General features: G+C 36.9%; 1 protein-coding gene across 1 annotated transcript in view; it reads left to right on the plus strand.

Annotated features, from left to right (window-relative positions):
- Stam (signal transducing adaptor molecule) overlaps positions 1 to 19,371 on the plus strand; it is a 64,745-nt gene extending 45,374 nt beyond the window's left edge. Inside the window, exons 9-14 of the mRNA XM_052727684.1 lie at positions 605 to 693; positions 5,007 to 5,094; positions 5,514 to 5,568; positions 6,337 to 6,490; positions 10,230 to 10,405; positions 16,347 to 19,371. Of these exons, the coding sequence (XP_052583644.1) occupies positions 605 to 693; positions 5,007 to 5,094; positions 5,514 to 5,568; positions 6,337 to 6,490; positions 10,230 to 10,405; positions 16,347 to 16,626 (842 nt within the window). The 3' untranslated portion in view covers positions 16,627 to 19,371. The remainder of the gene's footprint in view (positions 1 to 604; positions 694 to 5,006; positions 5,095 to 5,513; positions 5,569 to 6,336; positions 6,491 to 10,229; positions 10,406 to 16,346) is intronic.
- Positions 19,372 to 19,786: the final 415 nt, after the last annotated feature.

Consider the following 19,786-nt stretch of genomic DNA (forward strand, 5'->3'; position numbering starts at 1 on the left):
GTTCTCTCTGGGTGGAAAGCCCAGTGCCATGCCAGAGTTCATGCATGATTTTCCAGTTCATTATGTTGTAGTGTTCCTATCAAAGAAAATTTTTCTTTTGAATTGTCTGGTAATTTAAAAAGAATTGTTTTAAATTACAGAATTCATTTATGCTAGTATTAAGCTTTATTTTTGTAACAATTTATTGAATTCTGAAGTAGGTCATTTTTATTTCAGAAGCATAACTTATTTTTAAGTGAGATTGCTTATAGGAAACAAAAATCTTTACAAGAGAAAATTAGAAAATGTAGACAGTTTTATAAAGTAATGTTCTATCATTTTCTAAATATCTTCAGTTCAGTTATTCCTTATATTGAGTCTCTAAAGTCCATAATCTCTATTAGGAGTAAACTTTAAGATCTTTGTTTGTTTTTTCGAGACAGGGTTTCTCTGTGTAGTTTTGGTGCCTGTCCTGGATCTCGCTCTGTAGACCAGGCTGGCCTCGAACTCACAGAGATCCTCCTGGCTCTGCCTCCTGAGTGCTGGGATTAAAGGCATTGCGCCATCACTGCCTGGCTAGATCTGTTTTAAGGAAAATATAATTTTTATGGGTTTTTTTTTCCAGTTAAAACAGAGAAGAAGACAGTACAATTCAGTGATGATGTTCAGATAGAAACAATAGAGCCAGAACCAGAACCAGCCTTTATTGATGAGGTGAGTGGTTTTCTTGTTAACAGTGATAAGCATTTTGTATAGAAGCTGGATTACTTGTTTTCTTGTTCTGAAATATTAACAATATAAGTAAAGCATATATTATTGTTACAACTTCTTTGGTCCCATTTTTACCTTCCTCAGATCTTGTTATTTATCCTGCTAAAGGTTGAGGATATAGCTCAGTATCATGTGTGTGAGACTCTGAATTGATCTCCAGTGCTTTAGAGAAGGGGTCATTTAAGGATAAATGTAAATTTCTGTGTAGTATTTTATAGTTTGGATTTATATTAATGTATTTAATTATTGGGCACTTAGGCAGTTTCCAATTTTAATTGTTATCACAAACAACAGTATTATAGTGAGGGTTTTTTGTTTTGTTTTCCTTTTTAACATTTAATTTGTTTTTCTTAGCTTAAATATCCAGGAATGGAACTTCCAAACCAAAGGATCTGTGTGTTTTTCATGTTAATAGGTACTGTGAAATTGTTGAACAGAAGGGAAATTTTTACAGTTTTATTGATGCTCTGTGAGAATACCTGTCTTTACAGATATTCAACGGGCATTAAAATTGCTTGTACATTGCAGAGTATAGGACAATTACTGTGTGTTGAAAGAATAAAACAAATTTGCTGGTTTTCAAATGAAGCTGTTATTAAATTACTACTACATAAACCAGTTCAGTGAAATGAATTGTGCTTCTTCCTTGAACACATTTGAGTTTTTGGGAAAACTTATTTTATTTTTATTTTAAATCACCCACATGTCATTGTTAATCTGAAACAGTGATTATTTTCAGTGGTTATGTTTGAAAATACACTTACTTGCAACTGGAACAGTATTTTTTTGGAGTCATGTTAACTTGACTTGTTTGTTTTACAGTGCTGGGGATTAGCCTAGGGCTTTGTGCTTGCAAGGTCAGCACTCTACCACTGGGCTATGGCTCCCACCCAAACTTGGCATCTTTGGAATTAAATTAATACGTCATAGTTCCCTAGGCTGCATAGAAATCTATGCTATTTCTACATATGAAAAAAAATTAAAATTAGTTATGTATTTATCTTAAATCATCTTTGCAGCTGTATATTTTTTTAATTTATTATTTTTTTATGTGTATAGATGTATTTTGCTTGTATGTAAATCTGAGCACCAAGTGCATATTTGGTGCCTGTGAAATCCAGAAAAGGGCTTCTGTCTCCTTAGAATTGGAGTTAGAGACAGTTGTCAGCTGCCATGTGGGTGCTGGAAATTGAACCCTCGTCCTCTGGAAAAGCAGCCAGTCTCTGCCTCTGAGCCATCTCTCTAGCCTCTAAAGTTACATTTTTTTTTTTTTTTTTTTTTTTTTTGGTTTTTCGAGACAGGGTTTCTCTGTGTAGCTTTGCGCCTTTCCTGGGACTCACTTGGTAGCCCAGGCTGGCCTCGAACTCACAGAGATCCGCCTGGCTCTGCCTCCCGAGTGCTGGGATTAAAGGCGTGCGCCACCACCGCCCGGCTTTAAAGTTACATTTTTATATTCAAACCTATTAATAGTATTGTTTTGAATAGTAATATCAGTATTGTATTGAATTAACTTAGTAACTGATTTTAAATGATGGAATTAGCAAGCCATACAGGATGCTATCCCCAGCAGGCCAAATTTGAAATATAACTGTATTCTTACATAGTTGTATCACATACATACACATGTGTTTTCTGGCTGCCTTTGTGCTGAAGTTACTGAAGAGATTGTGTAGTCTTCATTCTTACTATCTGGCCCCTGGTATAGATCAGTGTAGAACACTCTTCAGAACTTCATTTTCTTGTATTTTAGAAGTTGATGTATTTGAGACCACTTCCTGCCATCATTTTCCATTTTCTTTCTCTTCTGTTATAATTTCGTTCTCCATTGTATAGATGTCAGCCTCATCCTGTGCCCATACTAAGCCTTACTGTGGTGCATTAATTTCTAGCAGCAATTCCAAATCCTGGTGGTGGTAATGACTAGCCAGCACAGTTCAGATGGTGTCATACGTTTGGCAGCAATAAAAAAAAAAAAAGAACAATGAGCACAGTGAATTGCCAGCTAATAGATTATTAACTACAGTTTTTAAATTTTATTTTACTTCATATGTGTGGGTATATATTTTGCCTGGATTTATGTCTGTGCACCGCTTGCATGCCTGGTGCCTACAGAGGCCAGAAGGGGGCATTGGGTTTCCCTGGAACTGGAGTAACAGATGGTTGGTTGCAAGCTGCCATATGGGTGCTGGGAGTTGAATGTGGGTCCTCAGAAAGAGCTGCCAATGTTCTCAACTGTTGAGTCATCTCTTCAGCCCCTAAAAATAATTTTTACTAATGAGCTACTTAAGACTCCTGTTATAACACTCAGAAGTGATGGAAATAATTCAGTGGTGCTGCTCTAATAGCTTGAAATATATAAACAAGATTTCCCATTAGTTTCACTTGTAACAACATAAAATATGAATATGAATGACCTTGAGTCCTGGCTCATTTGATTCTTTTAAATTTGAACTTTGTTACTTCAACCCATTACATACTAGTAGGAATCATTAATGCATATAGATGAATTTAACAGAGTATTGCCAATTTATATACATGCTTTTATTTCAAAAAAGTTTGACATAGTCTTCTAGAAGACTTTTTTTTTTTTTTTGGTTTTTCGAGACAGGGTTTCTCTGTGTAGCTTTGCGCCTTTCCTGGAACTCACTTGGTAGTCCAGGCTGGCCTCGAACTCACAGAGATCCGCCTGGCTCTGCCTCCCGAGTGCTGGGATTAAAGGCGTGCGCCACCACCACCCGGCAAGTCTTCTAGAAGACTTTAAAGTGCATTTAGATAAAATTTTGTAGGAGATAATGAGCAGAAATATAATGAGTTTAAGGAGAAAAATGATCAATTTGGAATTACTGATTTAAAAACAATTGTTTGTTTTTGTGGTCCTGGGGATGGAACCCAGAGCCTTGTACATGACAGGCAAGTGATCTTCTAGTGAGTCACATCTCCAGCCTGGTCTAAATGGTGGTGGTGATACTTGCTCTTTGAGAAAAACAAGAGTGTGGACAAGTGCTAAGTACTAAGGAATCCAACTGGGTCAGGGAACATTCTGCTTCGCTAGATTGTGTTACAGAAGGAAATGTCTGAGTACTCAGCTGTGGCTCATATAGGAACCATGTTGTATTAACAGGAGACGAACGTTTCTGTTGCCTTTTTAAATGTCTTAAAATGAACATGAATCTTTCACGTGAAAGAATATTCACTTTAAAATACAGCAGTCACTTGACTTGAAAGGAGCTTTCCTCTGCTACTAATCTAACAATTAATTCATCTCTGAACAGCCTGTGTTTGAGTAATAATTTTATTCAGAATCTGTAGTCTTTACATTATTAGTTGTGTGTAATAGCATCACTATATAGAAAATTTGAGTGAAAAAAGTTTGTAATAACTTTCATAGAATTTGGTAAATGAAAAAATACATTTTGTATAATGCATGGGTATATTTATGCAACTGCCTTTTTTAGATCCTTCAGTCCTAAGTATTAAAGGATTCTGAAATAGACCCAAGTAAGTGATTGAGATATTATCCATCTTTTCCCACACACACACAAAAAGGAATAAACTACAAGTTTCTTTCTTTTTTTATGACAAACCGAAATGTTGATGGAAAGAGAACAGATTAAATCCTTAGAGCTCCACTTAGAAGAACAGCTGGGAAAGGCCTGAGCTCTGCCTGTGGAACAGCTGTCATACTCACTGCCAGCGAGAAGTAATGACTGAGTTGTTAGTCATAGCAGGCCATCTTGAGAGGGATGCTCCAACTGTTTTGTGACTAAGTTACAGCTGCTCCAAAACAAAGTGAAATTCTTGAACATGGTTTAAGAGAATGGGGAAATTATACCCCGTTAAGTCTAAATGGATGGTCCTGTTCTAATTTGAACATTTTGAAAAACAACCTACGAATAGCATGCAAGGGCATGATTTTGCATGGTGCTAAAGGGAACGCATAAGATGCTAAAAACATAAAAGGAAATAAACCTTCCTAACGATGAACTGTAAGATCTATCTGAAGCCGGGTAGTAGTGGCGTACGCTTTCAGTCCCAGCACTCAAGGAGGTAGAGGCAGGTGGATCTCTTGTGAGTTTGAGGTCAGCCTGGTCTACAAAGTGAGTTCCAGGACACCCAGAGTGGTTACACAGAGAAACCCTGTCTCGGAAAACCAAACTAAAAAAAAAACCAAAACTGTCTGTGATTGAGTTGTCTTGTCAAAAAGAACATAATGTTTCATAGAGATTGCTTGCTTTTGACAATAACTATTTCTATAGGATAAAATGGACCAGTTGTTACAGATGTTGCAAAGTACAGATCCCAGTGATAATCAGCCAGACTTGCCAGAGCTACTTCATCTTGAAGGTAACCCTTTTTTTCTGTCTACCTTACAAGCAAAGAGTCACCAGAGATCTTACTACACTGCTCCAGAATGACTTTTGAGAATAGTCTTAGGAAGGACATTACACCTTCGTGCTGTGCCTCTCCCACCTTTCCTATGCTGTTTAAATCTGGGTGGAGGTTGAAATCACAAACCTTACTATTCAAATTATTTTATTCAGCATCTTAAAGTCTTGTAAAAGGAAAAAAAAAAATTTGGAAGTCAGTATTTTAAACTCTCACCATTATACTTTAAGAAAATGAATTTTAGGTTCTATTGACCAAAGATAACTAATATTTTAATTACTTCACATTTATTAAACTTCATTTTTTTAATAAATATTTTTCAGAAGTTTACTTTCTTTTCTTGTGTTTTCTTATTTCTTCAAAAATTGTCATCTTAGCGATGTGTCACCAGATGGGACCTCTCATTGATGAAAAGCTGGAAGATATTGATAGGTAAAGAACTTGTACTGTATTTAAATTGTGTATCTTTCTCTCTGAAACCATTTCAGTAAACTGCCATTTTTACAAGGTACTCTATCCTGCAGAGGTGGCTCAAATGGTAAAGTGCCTGCCACCTAACCACAAGGTTTGGATCCTTGAAGTCCATGTAAGGAGTAGGGCATGGTGGTGCAGGCCTGTAAACCCAGCCAGGGCAGTGAGGGTGAGGAGAAGAAGAAAGAGGTATGGTGCAGGTGGGCAGATCCCTGAGAATCTGTACCCAACCAGCCCAGGTGCATCAATGAGCTTCAGGTCCTGAAAGAGAGCCTGTCTCAAAACTAAAGGTGGAGAGCCATAGAGAAGAGACACCCGTGTGTCTCGGGCTTCTGTGTGTACATACAGCTGTCACAACCACAACACATAGACAGTGCTTCAAAGAGCCGTTCTTCAGTCACAGTCTCACCTTCGTGAGGATTTGGACTCGTTTGCCCTTTCTTGAAAAGCAAGGCCGCTGTGGGCTTTCACTGTCTTCCTCTTTTTATATAATTGTGATTACTAAAGTGGCATTACCAGAGCTCACAGGCTGGCATCTGTTGATGAATGAGGAAATCTAGACAGTTCCAGGTACAGTCAAGTGGTCCAGCATGGGATCTAACCTGAAAACATGTTTCTTGTTGCCTCAGAGACAAGGGAGAAGGTGTTTTTGCCCTGTCTGTTAGTATTTAGAGTTACTATTTAGAGCATTGTACCATTTAGCAATCAAATTATTGTATAATATTTCAGAAAACATTCAGAACTCTCAGAACTAAATGTGAAGGTGATGGAAGCTCTTTCACTGTATACGAAGTTAATGAATGAAGATCCAATGTATTCTATGTATGCAAAATTACAGAATCAGCAGTATTATATGCAGTCATCTGGTGTTTCTGGTTCCCAGGTATGTTTTGCAAAGCTCAGGAGTGTTGTGTAAATTCTTAAACGTACTTGAGATGGTTTGGAATGTCTGTTTTTGTAAAATACATGCATATATATGTGTGTGTCTTTGTCTTTGTGAGTATATACCACATGTGTGTACTGGGCCCCTTGTTTGCCAGAAGAGGGTATTGTATCCCCTCAAGCTGGATTTACAGTTGGTTGTGAGCTATCTGATGTGAGTGCTGGGAACTGAACTTGGCTTCCCTAGGAGCAGGAAGTGCTTTTAACCGCTGAGTCATCTCTCCACACCGCAAAGTGTAATTTCTTCAGCGTAATGTTTACAATGAAAAAAATTAATAGAATTTTTAAAATTCACAAATATGTAATATACTGAATATGTCAGTATATCCACACATATGTATATATGTTTTCTTTAAATCTTCACTTTGTACATGGATAAGTAGCAAAATTACCCACTAAGAAGTTTCCTCCCACTCTTTTTCTTTAAATAAAGATATTTTGATCCTACCCTAGACCTGTAGAACCAAAGTCTTTAAAGTTTAGGTTCATATCGTAAGATTTTAGGCTTAGTGCTTAAAGAGCACTGGCGGCTCTTCGAAAAGACCTAGGTTCAATTCCCAGCACCCAGTACCCACATGGCAGCTTAGAACTGTCTGTAACTCCAACTCAAGGTGATTCAACACCCTCATACTGACATACATCCAGACAAAACACAAATGCACATAAAAGAAGAACTAATAAATCATTAAAAAATAAACCTTCAGTTTTTCTGTCATATATTTTCTAATATTCGGAGTGTCTACAGCTTTTGTTTTACACTGAACTGCTTAGGCTAAGTGTTCATTTTATGATTTATTTTTACTTTATGTTCATCAGTGTTTTGCCTGCATATGTTTGTATGAGGGTGTCAAGTCACTTGGAGCTGGATTGTAGACAGTTGTAAGCTGTCATGTGGATGTTGGAATTGAACTCAGGTCCTCTGAAAGAACAGCGAGTACTCTTAACCACTGAGTCATCTCTAGCCAGGTTAAATGTTCTTATCGAAGAGGGTGGGAGTCAACCTTGAGTTAGGGATATGTTTATGCCATAGATTATGATTATGCTTTCAAGGGTATTATATATTTACCTCCAACTCAGTAAGTTAGATTCACTAAATATTAGCAGTCCTTTGTATGCCAATTATGTTTTAGTGGATTTTGATAAATGCCCCAAAGTAAAATGTAACATTTCCAGTGATATAAAAACTGTTTTAAACAGAAAATGAACGTGTACTTATCTGTAAGAGGAGGACCTAAGGGCAATGGGAAAAATGAGTTGAGAAGCTGTTCAACACCAACAAAATGGAATATTTATGTGTACACTCCCAGGGCAGCTTTCATGGGGATGCTCCTCCTCTTCCCATTATCACATATACATTCAACATGGAACCTTTTTCCCTCTTTCTGTCCAAGCAACTGTTTAAGAGCCCCTGTGCCATCAGTCGAGCAAGTTTTAGGTGTAATTAGACAGTCTGTTTTGTCCACTTAGAGCAGTCACACACTTAGATTTTCTTGCATGGCCCATTTCTCATGAAACAAGCTGACATCTTCAGGAGGATGAATTCTCCACCCTTGGGTAGAGAATCAGGAGCTTGAATGGTACCTGCTCAATAGTTTCGGTCACTAGTTTGAGTTAAGCAATCTTTCACATTGAATTTGCAAAGAATAATAAAATATAGCCATGAGAACTTGTTTAGCTATGCTTGTAATGAAGACCTTTGGAGTTCTGATGTGAATTTGTTACATTTAATGAAATAGAGGGTGATTGGTTTCTTGATGATTGTGTTAGTTGCCTTAGCACATGGGAACAGTCTTACGATATAGCCAGTAGAATGTCTTTTCAAATATATAAACAGACTTTCATAGTAACTAAAAAAATGTTTTAAGACTTCAGTAAGCCATGGTCACTCATGCTAGTAAGCTAATTACTAAAGAGGTTGGCAGTGCATGCCTGTAATCCCAGCATGCAGGAAGAAGCAAGCAGGGGGATTGTTTCATATCTAAGGCCAACTTGGACCATATAGTAAGGCTGTAACAAGCCAGTCAGGGTTACAACCAACCTTCTTCAGAAAAAAAAAAGGACTTCTGTTTCTTTAAATTTAAATAAAACAACAACAAAAAGAACAGCTTTTAGATAAAAGAATTGGCAAACAAACCCAGCCTGCTGCCTGTTTTTAGCTAGATGGACACAGCCCCTCCATTTGGCTCACAGCCACCCCATTTATTTCTGCTTTGTAGCTGCATCCTGAACCTATAGAATTGAGTACTTACAATAGATTGTTTGTACCGTATAAGAAAATTTGTTGACCCCTACCTTCGAAAATTAGTGTGTTCTCCATTCATTAAATTATAGTTTAGAAAATGTGAATTGTAAATACAGTCTGCGGCTATAAAATAATGAATTCAAGTATACTTCCAAAGTGTTGAGATTCATATATATAAACTTTTCATACAATATATTCTGATCATGGTTTTCTCTTTCCTAGGTCCTCCTCACCTCCATACTCTTCCAATACCCCCCCCCAAATAAACAAACAGGCAAACAAAAACCAAACAAACCAGAATTGAAATAAAAAAGACCTTTTGAAAGACCAATATGGAAAGTATATCATGAATTTAATACAGAGATTATATTAGTATAAGATGTATTTCTTTACTACTACTATGTCAAAGTAAAATCTGTTCATGTAATGCTTAAAAATAAAAATTTGGACTAGGAGGATGGCTCAGTGGGTAAAATGTTTGCCAGACTGGAGCTTAGATTCCCAACTCTCTTGTAAATGCCAGTTGGGCATGATAGTCCACCTGTAATCCCAGCACGTGGAAATACAGAAGGGATCCCCAGAGCAAGCTGGCTAGGTATAGTAGCCCAATAGATGAGCTTTGGCTTCAAGTGAGACACCCTGGCTAAACAGAAGGTGGAAAATGATTCAGGAAGACACCTGACATCAGCCTTTGGCCTCCATATGCTCCCATATACTCATGCATGCACACTCATCCCTGCAAACACACATATACTTTCAATTAAAAATCATCAGTCTATACTAAAAAGAGCTTTTCATAAAATTCCAACTGATAGTATAACTATAATTCTTGCGTGATAACTGTTTTGTTATATGTAATTTCACTATATTGATATTAAAACCTTTTAAATAGAAAGAAAGGGGAAATGATGAGTGATGTCATTCTGTATGCTGTGAATATATGTTGCTCTGATTGGTTGATAAGTAAAGCTGTTTGGCCAATGGTGAGGCAGAATAAGGTTAGGCAGGACATTCTAACTAGAGAGAGAGGAAGGAGCAACATAGAGCAGAGGAAATGCTGCCACCAGGAGAAGCAAGATGTAAAGATAATGGTAAACCACAAGCCATGTGGCAAAGTATAGATTTATAGAAATGGGTTAATTTAAGATATAAGAGCTAGGTAGCAAGAAGCCTGCCATGGCCATAGTTTAAAAATAATATAAGTCTGTGTGTGCTTATTTGGGTCCAGGCGGCTGCAGGACTGGCGGGTGAGAGAGATTTGTCTTGACCGAGGACCTGGTGGGACACAGGAAAACTTCCAGTTACATAGCAGTAACATTTAAAAGAAGTTCTAAAGGCGCAATGTTTGCTGTTTTTTGTAACTGAATGTCTCTGCTGAGTAAGTTTGGAATAGGCATTAAAGTTGTATAATGGAATGTTTCCTTATCACCTTTTGTAGGTATATCCAGGACCTGCTCAAAGTGGTACCTACCTGGTTACAGGGAGTGCACAGATGAGCCATCTCCAGAGCTACAGTCTGCCCCCAGAGCAGCTTTCTTCCATCAGCCAAGGAGCAGTTCCACCCTCTGCAAACTCTGCTCTTCCTAGTCAGCAGACCCAGGCTTCTTACCCAAAGTAATTTGATTATTGGTTATTTGAGGTTAAAGTTAAAATTCTTTACTTGGTTGCACTGGTCTATAAGCATAAACCTGGATAAGAAAAACTTGAGGTGGGCATTACTGTTCAAACTATTGTATCTGTAGTGTAGAGTGGTTTGTGTAAGAACCCAGCTTAAATTCCTTTCCTTGAAGCAAGGAAGACTAACTTTAAGAGTTCACTAGCACAGTGTTTCTAGGTAGCTCAGGCACACTTTCCAGAAAGCAGCAGTGCCTATAAATGCTCCTGTATGTACCTCACTGTTGTAGCATCCATCCATAAAGAGTGTGTGAGCTTTTAAAACACTGTTGTGTTGTTCTGTTTAGGATATTAACATGACTTTAAAGAAGGTAATGAAGCCTAAAACTCATGGGCTATGGTGTGGATCCAGTGCCATGCTTTATGTTTAACACATACTGACTGACTTACTCCTTACAATAACCTATGAGAGAGATACATTGGCACCTCCATTTTGTTCATGGGAAACTATTGCAGCCTGTGAGACCAGCTACCAGAATTGCACCCAGGGTAATAAAAAGAAATGCCTCAGAGTAGCAGGACTTAGGGATAATTCTTATTTATCTTAAGGAATAAGACTCATACATATACTGATGATCATTCTCTTTATTTTTCTCAAGCTTCTTCTCTTTTCTTTGTTCTGTATCTCCTTATATACATCCCATGGAAAGCAAAAAAAGTTATATCTGAGGGAAGTGGGTAACCATGGCAACTCATGGCTGCAAGGTGCAGGCTGTAACCTGAGACTAGGGACATAGTGCCCAGTGAGACAAGCTGTGCAGGGAATTAGGTCTTCATCAACCAGACTGCAAGCAGGGAATTGGCACCAAAGTTGCTTTGTACCTGACCTTGGTTCTACATTCAGACACCTGGGAGTTTGCGCTTGTGTATTTTCTGTGGAGGTTTACTTTATGAATTCATTTGTAAGGGCATTTAGTCTATTTTGAATCTGCTCTGAGGTTTTAAATCAGCTAATTATATGTAGCTTGTCTTGTCAGCCTGAGCTAAAGAAATAAAACAAGCTTTCTAACTGTCTTACAGTCCCCGTGGAACAATAGACCTAGTTGTGAAGCATATCCTAGTATATATCTATTCATCAAAATTACACAGCTTAAGAAGAAGTCATCTTTCTGACCATCCAGATGTATGTGTACCCAGTATGTTCGTGGAGAGAGCACAGTTCCAATCCAGACTATGAAAGGAAACCCCATAGCTATTCTTTTTAGGGAGGAATTGTGGAAGCACACAAGAAAATTGCAGACAGAAGCAATCAGTCATTCATAGGCAATGGCCTCGTAAGCCTTGCTTGACAAAGTTCCTCCATCAGAGAGTTATTCATCTGGTGGGTCGACCTTATGAATATCAGTTGTCCTCTGATAAAAAATGCATATTTTTGTGGCCTCTGATAAAGCATTGCTACCAACAGCTCTCAGCAGGAAACTGAGATGTAGACTAAGGTTCCACATAGCTAAGATCCAAAACCAGGGATTCTGGCTCCAGAGATTATCACATCACCTGCATACTGAAATTCCTTTCTCTCAGTGTAGCACATTTGGAGTGTGTGTGTGTGTGTGTGTGTGTGTATTAATATGCTCTGGGCACATGCTAAATATCCTTCAAATGCTAACTGGTTATACTTCTCATCTCATTTCAGAGTTCCACTGTCTACCTGGTAGCCAAGGCTAAACCCTGCAGTTCTCACAAACTCTGTTTTCTTCTCTCTCCTCTGCATTGTCTGTTTATCATGACAACTAATATATATTTACTAATCTCCAAAATAAATCTTTCCCATTAATACCATGGTGTTACAGTTGGATACTAATAACTTCCTACCTAATCACTGTGGCCGCACAGCTTTTTGTCCATTATGAATCATTCTGTCCAGTTATTACAATAAAGGGGAGTTTCTCATCAGTAATACTGGTTCATTCATTCTGCAGTCCTCATCATTTTCTCCAGGAGAGTCTCTGCCTGACCCTGCCATCCGCTTTAATTCTGTAGTAACTCAGTACTGACAGTATGCTCCAGCACATCCTTCCACAGGCCTTTTGCGCTGCCTCTGTGCTCCTGCCGCAGGTGCCATTCATTGCATGCTATTCTACCGTGTTTTTGTTGGTTCTGGAACATCATTCCCATTTTTACTTCTTCTTGGAAAGATACAAACTGGATATATTTTCTTGGAAAGCTTCCTCAAAGCTTAAGGCACCTTAATGCACCGGGTACATACCTATATTTCTAACTTATCGCACACTAAATAATTGCATATTTTATATATTTCCTACAACTAGACAGTATCTTGAAACTAAGAAACTAAATCATATTTGTATAGAAAATATTTAGCATATGTCCACTAAGTTTTCTTTTTAGTTTTTGATTAATTTTGCTTTTCTTCATAAGTATTTTCAGGTTTGTTGAATTTATCACTTTTCAAGGAGCTAATATTATTATTGAAGGCTTTCTATGGAATGGATGCTTTTTTTTTTTTAAATGATATACATTCATGTCTTTATTGAGCAAATATTTATCTACACTCTCAGGCCCTTCTCTATGTACATTTTTCACAGATCTTTTCTATATTATGTCATCTTTACCAACTTGGATTTAATATAGTATTTTATGGTAAACTATCCCTAGAATATATTGTCATTCTCTTTTTAAAGCTTAACCATCAGCTCATTTCCAATTTCTTTGTCATGTAATTAGCATGGCAATGACCTTCCTTGAACACACTGCAGTTATCCCCTTATCTATGGCTTTAATTTCTTTTTTTTATTAAGAAAAATTTTTCATTCATTTTACACACCACTCAAAGATCCCCCTCTTCCCTCCTCCTGCCCCCCAGCCTCCCCCTCCCCAATCCACCCCTTACTCCTCCCCACAAGAAGGCAAGGCCTCCCATGGGGAGGCACATCAGAATGGATGCTTTTAAAGTTAGTTTATCTTTATTATTTCTATCTTTCTATCATTTTTTAAAATTTATCATTTTTTCCTGACTTTGGAAGTACATTCGTATATCAAAGATTCTCTTCTTTCAGTGAGACCTTTCTTGACTACCCCATTTCAAATCGAAATAAACTCATATCAGTCTCTTGAAAGAAATGGCTTTTGTCTGTGTCCTGCTCCTTCAGTCACACACAGTCTTCACAGTGCTGGGGATCAAACCTACCTTATATATGTAGGCAAGTGTTCTACCACTGATTTATACCTCATCTTAGTAAATACTTAAACATCTGTTTAATAGATAAGATAATTGATAAATAGATCCATAAGCTATGGTGACTTTACTTACTCACTTCTATAGGTAGCTTTGGGAAACTTCATGAGTACCACCTCCTGAGTGAGCACCTTCCAAGTGGCCTAGGGGACAGATATCTGAAAAGCTCTTAATTCTAAAACTAAAACTGTGTGTGAAGGAATAAGAAATGGTCTCCTGTGTGTTCCCTTATTGGTTCTCCAGTACAAAGTTGTCAGCCCCCAAACCATAAACAAACAACAAAAATGAACTCAGCAGGTTGTTTATGTATTTGTGTATACATATACATACATATACATATACATGCACACACACATATGTATGTAACAATAATCAGAGGAAAAAGCTATCAATTTGAGAGTAGGGGGCATGGGAGGGGAGGGAGGGAGGAAAGAGAGATGTATGATAATGTATGTGTGTGTATGTTTATATACATTTTATATATACATATTGAATATGTATTTATAATTTTTTTTGTTTTTTTAAAGAAATAGCCTCCTAGATGTGTGTTCAAGAGGGCTAAGAAAACCTGCCTGTCAATCAGTAAAAATTCTCATGGCTTGGAAAGCTCACTCAGATATACAGCCTCCCTGATTCACCCTGGGCCTTGCTTTTTTCTTCCATTTTGCTCCTTTTTTTTGTTTTGTTTTGTTTTTTGTTTTTGTTGTTAAACCTCCATTTGCTGTGTTAGCAGTTGCCTTATTTCTCCTCGTAAGCACAAATTTTTTTATATTTATAAATATAAATATATTAATCAACTCTTAAATTAATTTAGACTATGATATACTTTCAAGGAATTGAAAAACAGCAACCCATTTCTATCTCAATCTGGTATTTGATATTGTCATCATTAACACTTAACATTTAAATAGTACATACTCACTGAGTTTGTGGTATAAAATTGTGTCCTGCATAAATGGCTGTAAAAGGTGAAAGAAACTCAGTTCTAGCTCTTAAAGCTGCCGTTGTTTATAGTAGACACATAAAAATGGCAGCCACCAGAGAAAGCAATGGCAGATGTACAAGTAGGTTCTGATGGTACCCAGGAGCAACAGATAGAGACAAAGAAAGGCAAAAGTGTTCTAGAGAAAATGAAGCCAAGCTAATAACTAGAGAACAGATAGGAGACAAGCCAAGAAGGGCAAACATTCAAAGGACATGCCCTACAGAAAGCACCTGTAGAATGCACAAGTGTTCCTTCAGAGGCAACATTAATGTTCCCCAGCTTGTAAGGTCAAGCCTCTAAGGATATAGATGCACATCTGAACAGGTACAGTCACAGGTAGTTGATATATGTACTGGATAGTTGCTGTGTGTAGGGGGGATGCCTTTATGCCGTACTTTTAGGGAAATAGGGAGATGATGATGCTCACATATCACTAGTCCATTGAAACTATTCTCTCAAGATGCTGCTGATGCCCATACTTCCAGATTCTGTGGTCATTTCACAAGTCTTCTACCCTGCTTCAGTTCATTCCCTTCCTTGTTTTTAATGTGTTTGAGGCCATTGTCACTTAATTTTCCTGTTTTCTTACTGCTCCTCATTTGCCCTTTCCAGATGCACCTTTACATTCCTGACATTATTAAGTCAAGGGCTCATTGTATGGACTGTTCCGATCAGTTATTTCCTAAGGGCCCTCTGAACGAGGACTCTCTTAGGGTCTGTTTTGGCTCCTGCTCTCCCCTGGGACTCCAGACTGCATGTGCATTGTTTTCTTGTGTCTTCTAGACATCTCACTTGAGGTGTCCAAAACCATTCTTTCTTCTTGCCCATACTTCTCTTGTTCCAGTCAGCTATAGTCCCATGTGTAGTTTTCTCCTTTTAGTAAGTTGTCATTGCAGTTATTTTTATCAGTTATAAAACTAGACATTCTAGACTACTTGGTCCATTATCACATTTCAATGGCACTTCCTTCAGAGTAGGGTGTGACCCTTCTCTTCTGTCTCTACTATGGCTCTGGGCACCTGCCAGCTCTCACATCTGTTCCTGTTCCCATGTGAGCCTATCAAAATACAAGTCATATCTCATTACCTTTCTCCTCAAAACCCAGCAAGAGTATATTTCCCTTCAGTCATAAGCACAGCCCTGTGTCTCCTAAGGTACTCACTAAATCTTCGGCAGCCCCTCTTCCTAACTGCCACTCTTTGCTCACTCTGTCACAATTACCTTGGCCTCCTTTCTATTTCTCGAACATACCACATTATAAAACCTCAAAGGCTTCTTTTTCTTAGCCTAATGTGTGCTTTTCTAGACTACTGATAATGGTTCCTCTGCTTTCCTAAAATCTTTCCTTGAATGAAGCCTTATCTGAAAGGCCTTCCTCTACCACCCTACATAAATGAGAATCCTTTGTCCCAGGTACTTCTGGTACTATTTGTCATGCTCTGTTTTTCTTTATTGTAATTTTAACCATTGACATACTATACATTTATTTACTGTCTTTTTTTTCTCCTACCAAAATGTAAGTTCTATAATAGTAGACACTTATTTTTCTTCCTTCATAGCATCCCAGTACTTAAATAACAGTGTTTGACACTGTATATTTAATAAATTATCAAATGAATGTAAATGGTTTTCCTGTTCATATCTGAATGGGTGCACAATTGATTATTTAGTTTAGCTAATTCAGTGTTTTCTTTCCTCCACAGTGCAATGGTTAGTTCTGTTCAAGGAAACTCATATCCCAGTCAGGCTTCAATATATAGTCCTGCTGCTGCTGCCGCTGTTGCTGCTGCCGCCGTACCTGTACCTGTACCTATACCTGCTGCTGTATCTGTGCCTGCTGATGTCACCATATACCAGAACGCAGGACCTAATATGTCCCAGGTGCCAAACTATACCTTAACATCATCAACCCTGCCTCAAGCAGGAGGCAGCCAACAACCACCTCAGCCACAGCAAGCATATTCTCAGAAGGCTCTCCTATAGGACTTGATGTTCCTTTTGGTGGCATGTTTCTGCTGAATGCCATTGACAATGTTAGGAGATTCGTTAACATCCTAAGATTTGTTTTTCCTCAGCTTATAGGAATCTGTCTTGGTCAACAAGTTCATATACTCAAGAGGGTAGAACTGTCTTCAATTTGCACTGACTTTTTAGAGGTCTACCCCTCCCCCAGAAGAATGAAACTACTTACAACATTATTTCCTTTCGTAATATGAAGAATTGTTACAAGATTATTGTCTTGTAAAATTACCTGGTCTGCAACACTCAAAAGTTCAAAAACTGCTATGGCAAATGTTATGTACATATATTGACATGTAACTTCATTAGTGACCATTTCAATTACAGTGGTGATCATGTGAATATATTTAACACTGTGTTAAATTAATTTACATTGCTGTTTTATTTTAATCATGAACAACTACCATGTTTGCTAATGTTTTGTGTAAATTTAAGATAAGTACACTATCTTTTTAAGCTGCAAGAGAACCAAGTTGTAGCACATTGACCCGAAGAAGGCATTGTCTTGTAGTGTCACATGAAATCGAACCTTTCTTTCACTAATTGTGAGCGAAGCCTATGTATGTTATGTCTTTCTGTAGCTTTTGCCCACTATTGGCTGTCATCATACCAGCTTACAGTAGCCACATTTTTGGTGCAGTTAGAGGAGAATAATGTTCCCTTTAGACTTTTGTATTTTGGCATGATGTTCCAGGTATTGTGGACCATGAGACAAAAATTAGTCTTTATATCTTATTTTTAAAGAAGCAATGTTGATTTACTTTTCCCTAGTTGAATGTGGTGATTAGGTTTAAAGCTGTATACTGTGTTTATTGGTAGCAGTGACACCAAAGATAGAGGCGATGCCTAGAAAGTTTTCAATTGGAAACAAAAATGAACTAACACTACATTTTCAGAGTCTCTTGTAATTTTTAAGATATAAACAAAATTTGATTCACTTGTCTTACCCCACTAGTTTTTAAAATGTCTTTGACACATTGTACCTTTTAATTCTCATTAAAATTGCTATAAGTAGGTGTTTCAAAGTAATTTATATTCCTGATTATGTTGAATAGTTTACATATTTATTGTTAATTTTCAAACTGGAGTTTTTAAGTTTTTCCTCTCTGTCTGTCTCATTTGTAGTTCTATTGGAATTATTTTTGCTTCTTATTCAGGAGTAATTTTAATGAATCATTTTAATCCATACAAAAAGGTATTCTACTGACATTTTAGTTATAAATATTTATAATTTCCCTGGTTGTACTATACCAGTATTTAAATAACCTAAAATTTGAGTACCATATTTAACTAATAGATCTAAATTTTCCTCCTGTGAATGCAAGTTAGATTTGCATTTCCAAGACTTGTCTGTTTCCTTTTCGACAAATGACTTCAGCTTTGGCAGATAATCTTAAGGGTGATTAATTCACAGGGACATATTTAAAGCTCTTTTCACTTGAGTTTAAAGTATGTCATTATCAAATAGTAAAGTTAAAATTTTAATTCATGTGTCACATTTTAAATATTTTTTAATAAAACCTTGTTAGCTGTTAGATTATAATCTTTTGTTCCAATTTAAATATTATGGTTTAAATGATATACTTTCCTCTGAGTCATATTGTATTTTCTTTTCATTTTAATAAGTTCATGTTTACAACTATATTCCCATTTTAATTTTTGATATCTTCATATTAAAATATCAACAAAATATTTTTTAGTATTCTTCTTACCCTTTAAGCCTATCAGTGGTGAAATTAAAAAAAAGTTACCAATTTTACAATGCATATATATTTTTTATTATGTATTAGAGTGTATAAAGAGTTAAATGAGTGATTGATACTGATTCTGTCTAAGTATCTTGACTTGGTGCAAGTACTTGGTAGAAAAGTTCCAATGAGAATGAAGGACTGGTCTTTCATCCTTGAAGTAGCATGACAAGGGTAGAAAGATGGGGCTAACAGGGATCACAAATAGTTTTGTTTTAAATCCATGCAAGTTGTGCTTCTAGAAAATCTTTGCTGTGCGTGATGATGTACACATTTAATCCCAGCACTCAGGAGGTAAAGGCAGGCAGATCTCTCTGAGTTTGAGGCCAGCATGGTCTACAATAGTGAGTTCCAGGCCAGCCAGGATACATAATGAGACGCTGTCTCAAAAAACCAAACAACAACAAAAAGAAATTTTCATTGACAGCTGTTCATATTTTGATGAAATAGACTAACTTATAAAACAAAGTATCTGAAGAGTAAACATCTATGAAGGAAATTTTTGGTTTATTCCTTTTTTTAAGTTTGAGAAATGTTTCTATCAAAGTGACAACTAAATGAGGCAAAATGCGACTCTGCTCCTATGCTGCAGTCCCCATGCATAATTGAATGTGATAATATGTGAGTGCCCTGAAATTACTAGGTGTGGCTTGTGCTTTGTGCTAATACGATTTTATAGACTTTTGATCTTCTGTCACTGTTACCTATCACCCTCTACTTGGGGAAGGACATTTTTCTAATACATGCCCAGAGATGCCCTTCTTACTAATTTCTTCTGGAACATTTTTTCTTTCCTCTTTGCTTTTAATACTTAAAGTGTTCAATAAATCAGCTTCATTCATTTCTAATATAGAGGTCTTTCATGTGTGACATCTGTCTCATTGAACTTGAAAATATCCTTTGTCCAGTGCTTAAGTTTGTGTTAGATTAATGCCCTGCATAATAAACTGTTCAACTCTAACCCAATTGTAGAAATTATTTCCTAATATGAGGTTTATAGGTAGAATTGGTCAACTTTTTACCTAATGTACATTAAAATTACTGTTTTATTTATCTTACCTATTACCTTGTTTTACTTGCCAATTACATTATAATAATAATAGCTTCCTGTTATAGCTCCTTTTTATGTTAATAACAACCTAAGTTTAACATTTTGATTCATTTGTTGTTTTCTAATGATTTTGTTAGGTTTTTAATTTTTGTTTCTCTGGTTTGTTAGGAGTTAATAACTGCTTGTATCTCTTAGTATAAGGAATATACAGAAGAAACTATCTGGGTGGTATTTTCAGTTATCTTTCATCTTGGAAGGTGAGTAGGAACTACTAAATAGGCTGATGCTGTGGTTGGTACATTGCCTATGTACATTACATTACACA

Source organism: Peromyscus californicus, unplaced genomic scaffold, assembly GCF_007827085.1.
Source record: "Peromyscus californicus insignis strain IS unplaced genomic scaffold, ASM782708v3 Scaffold_8__1_contigs__length_139910024, whole genome shotgun sequence".
Taxonomy (NCBI): domain Eukaryota; kingdom Metazoa; phylum Chordata; class Mammalia; order Rodentia; family Cricetidae; genus Peromyscus; species Peromyscus californicus.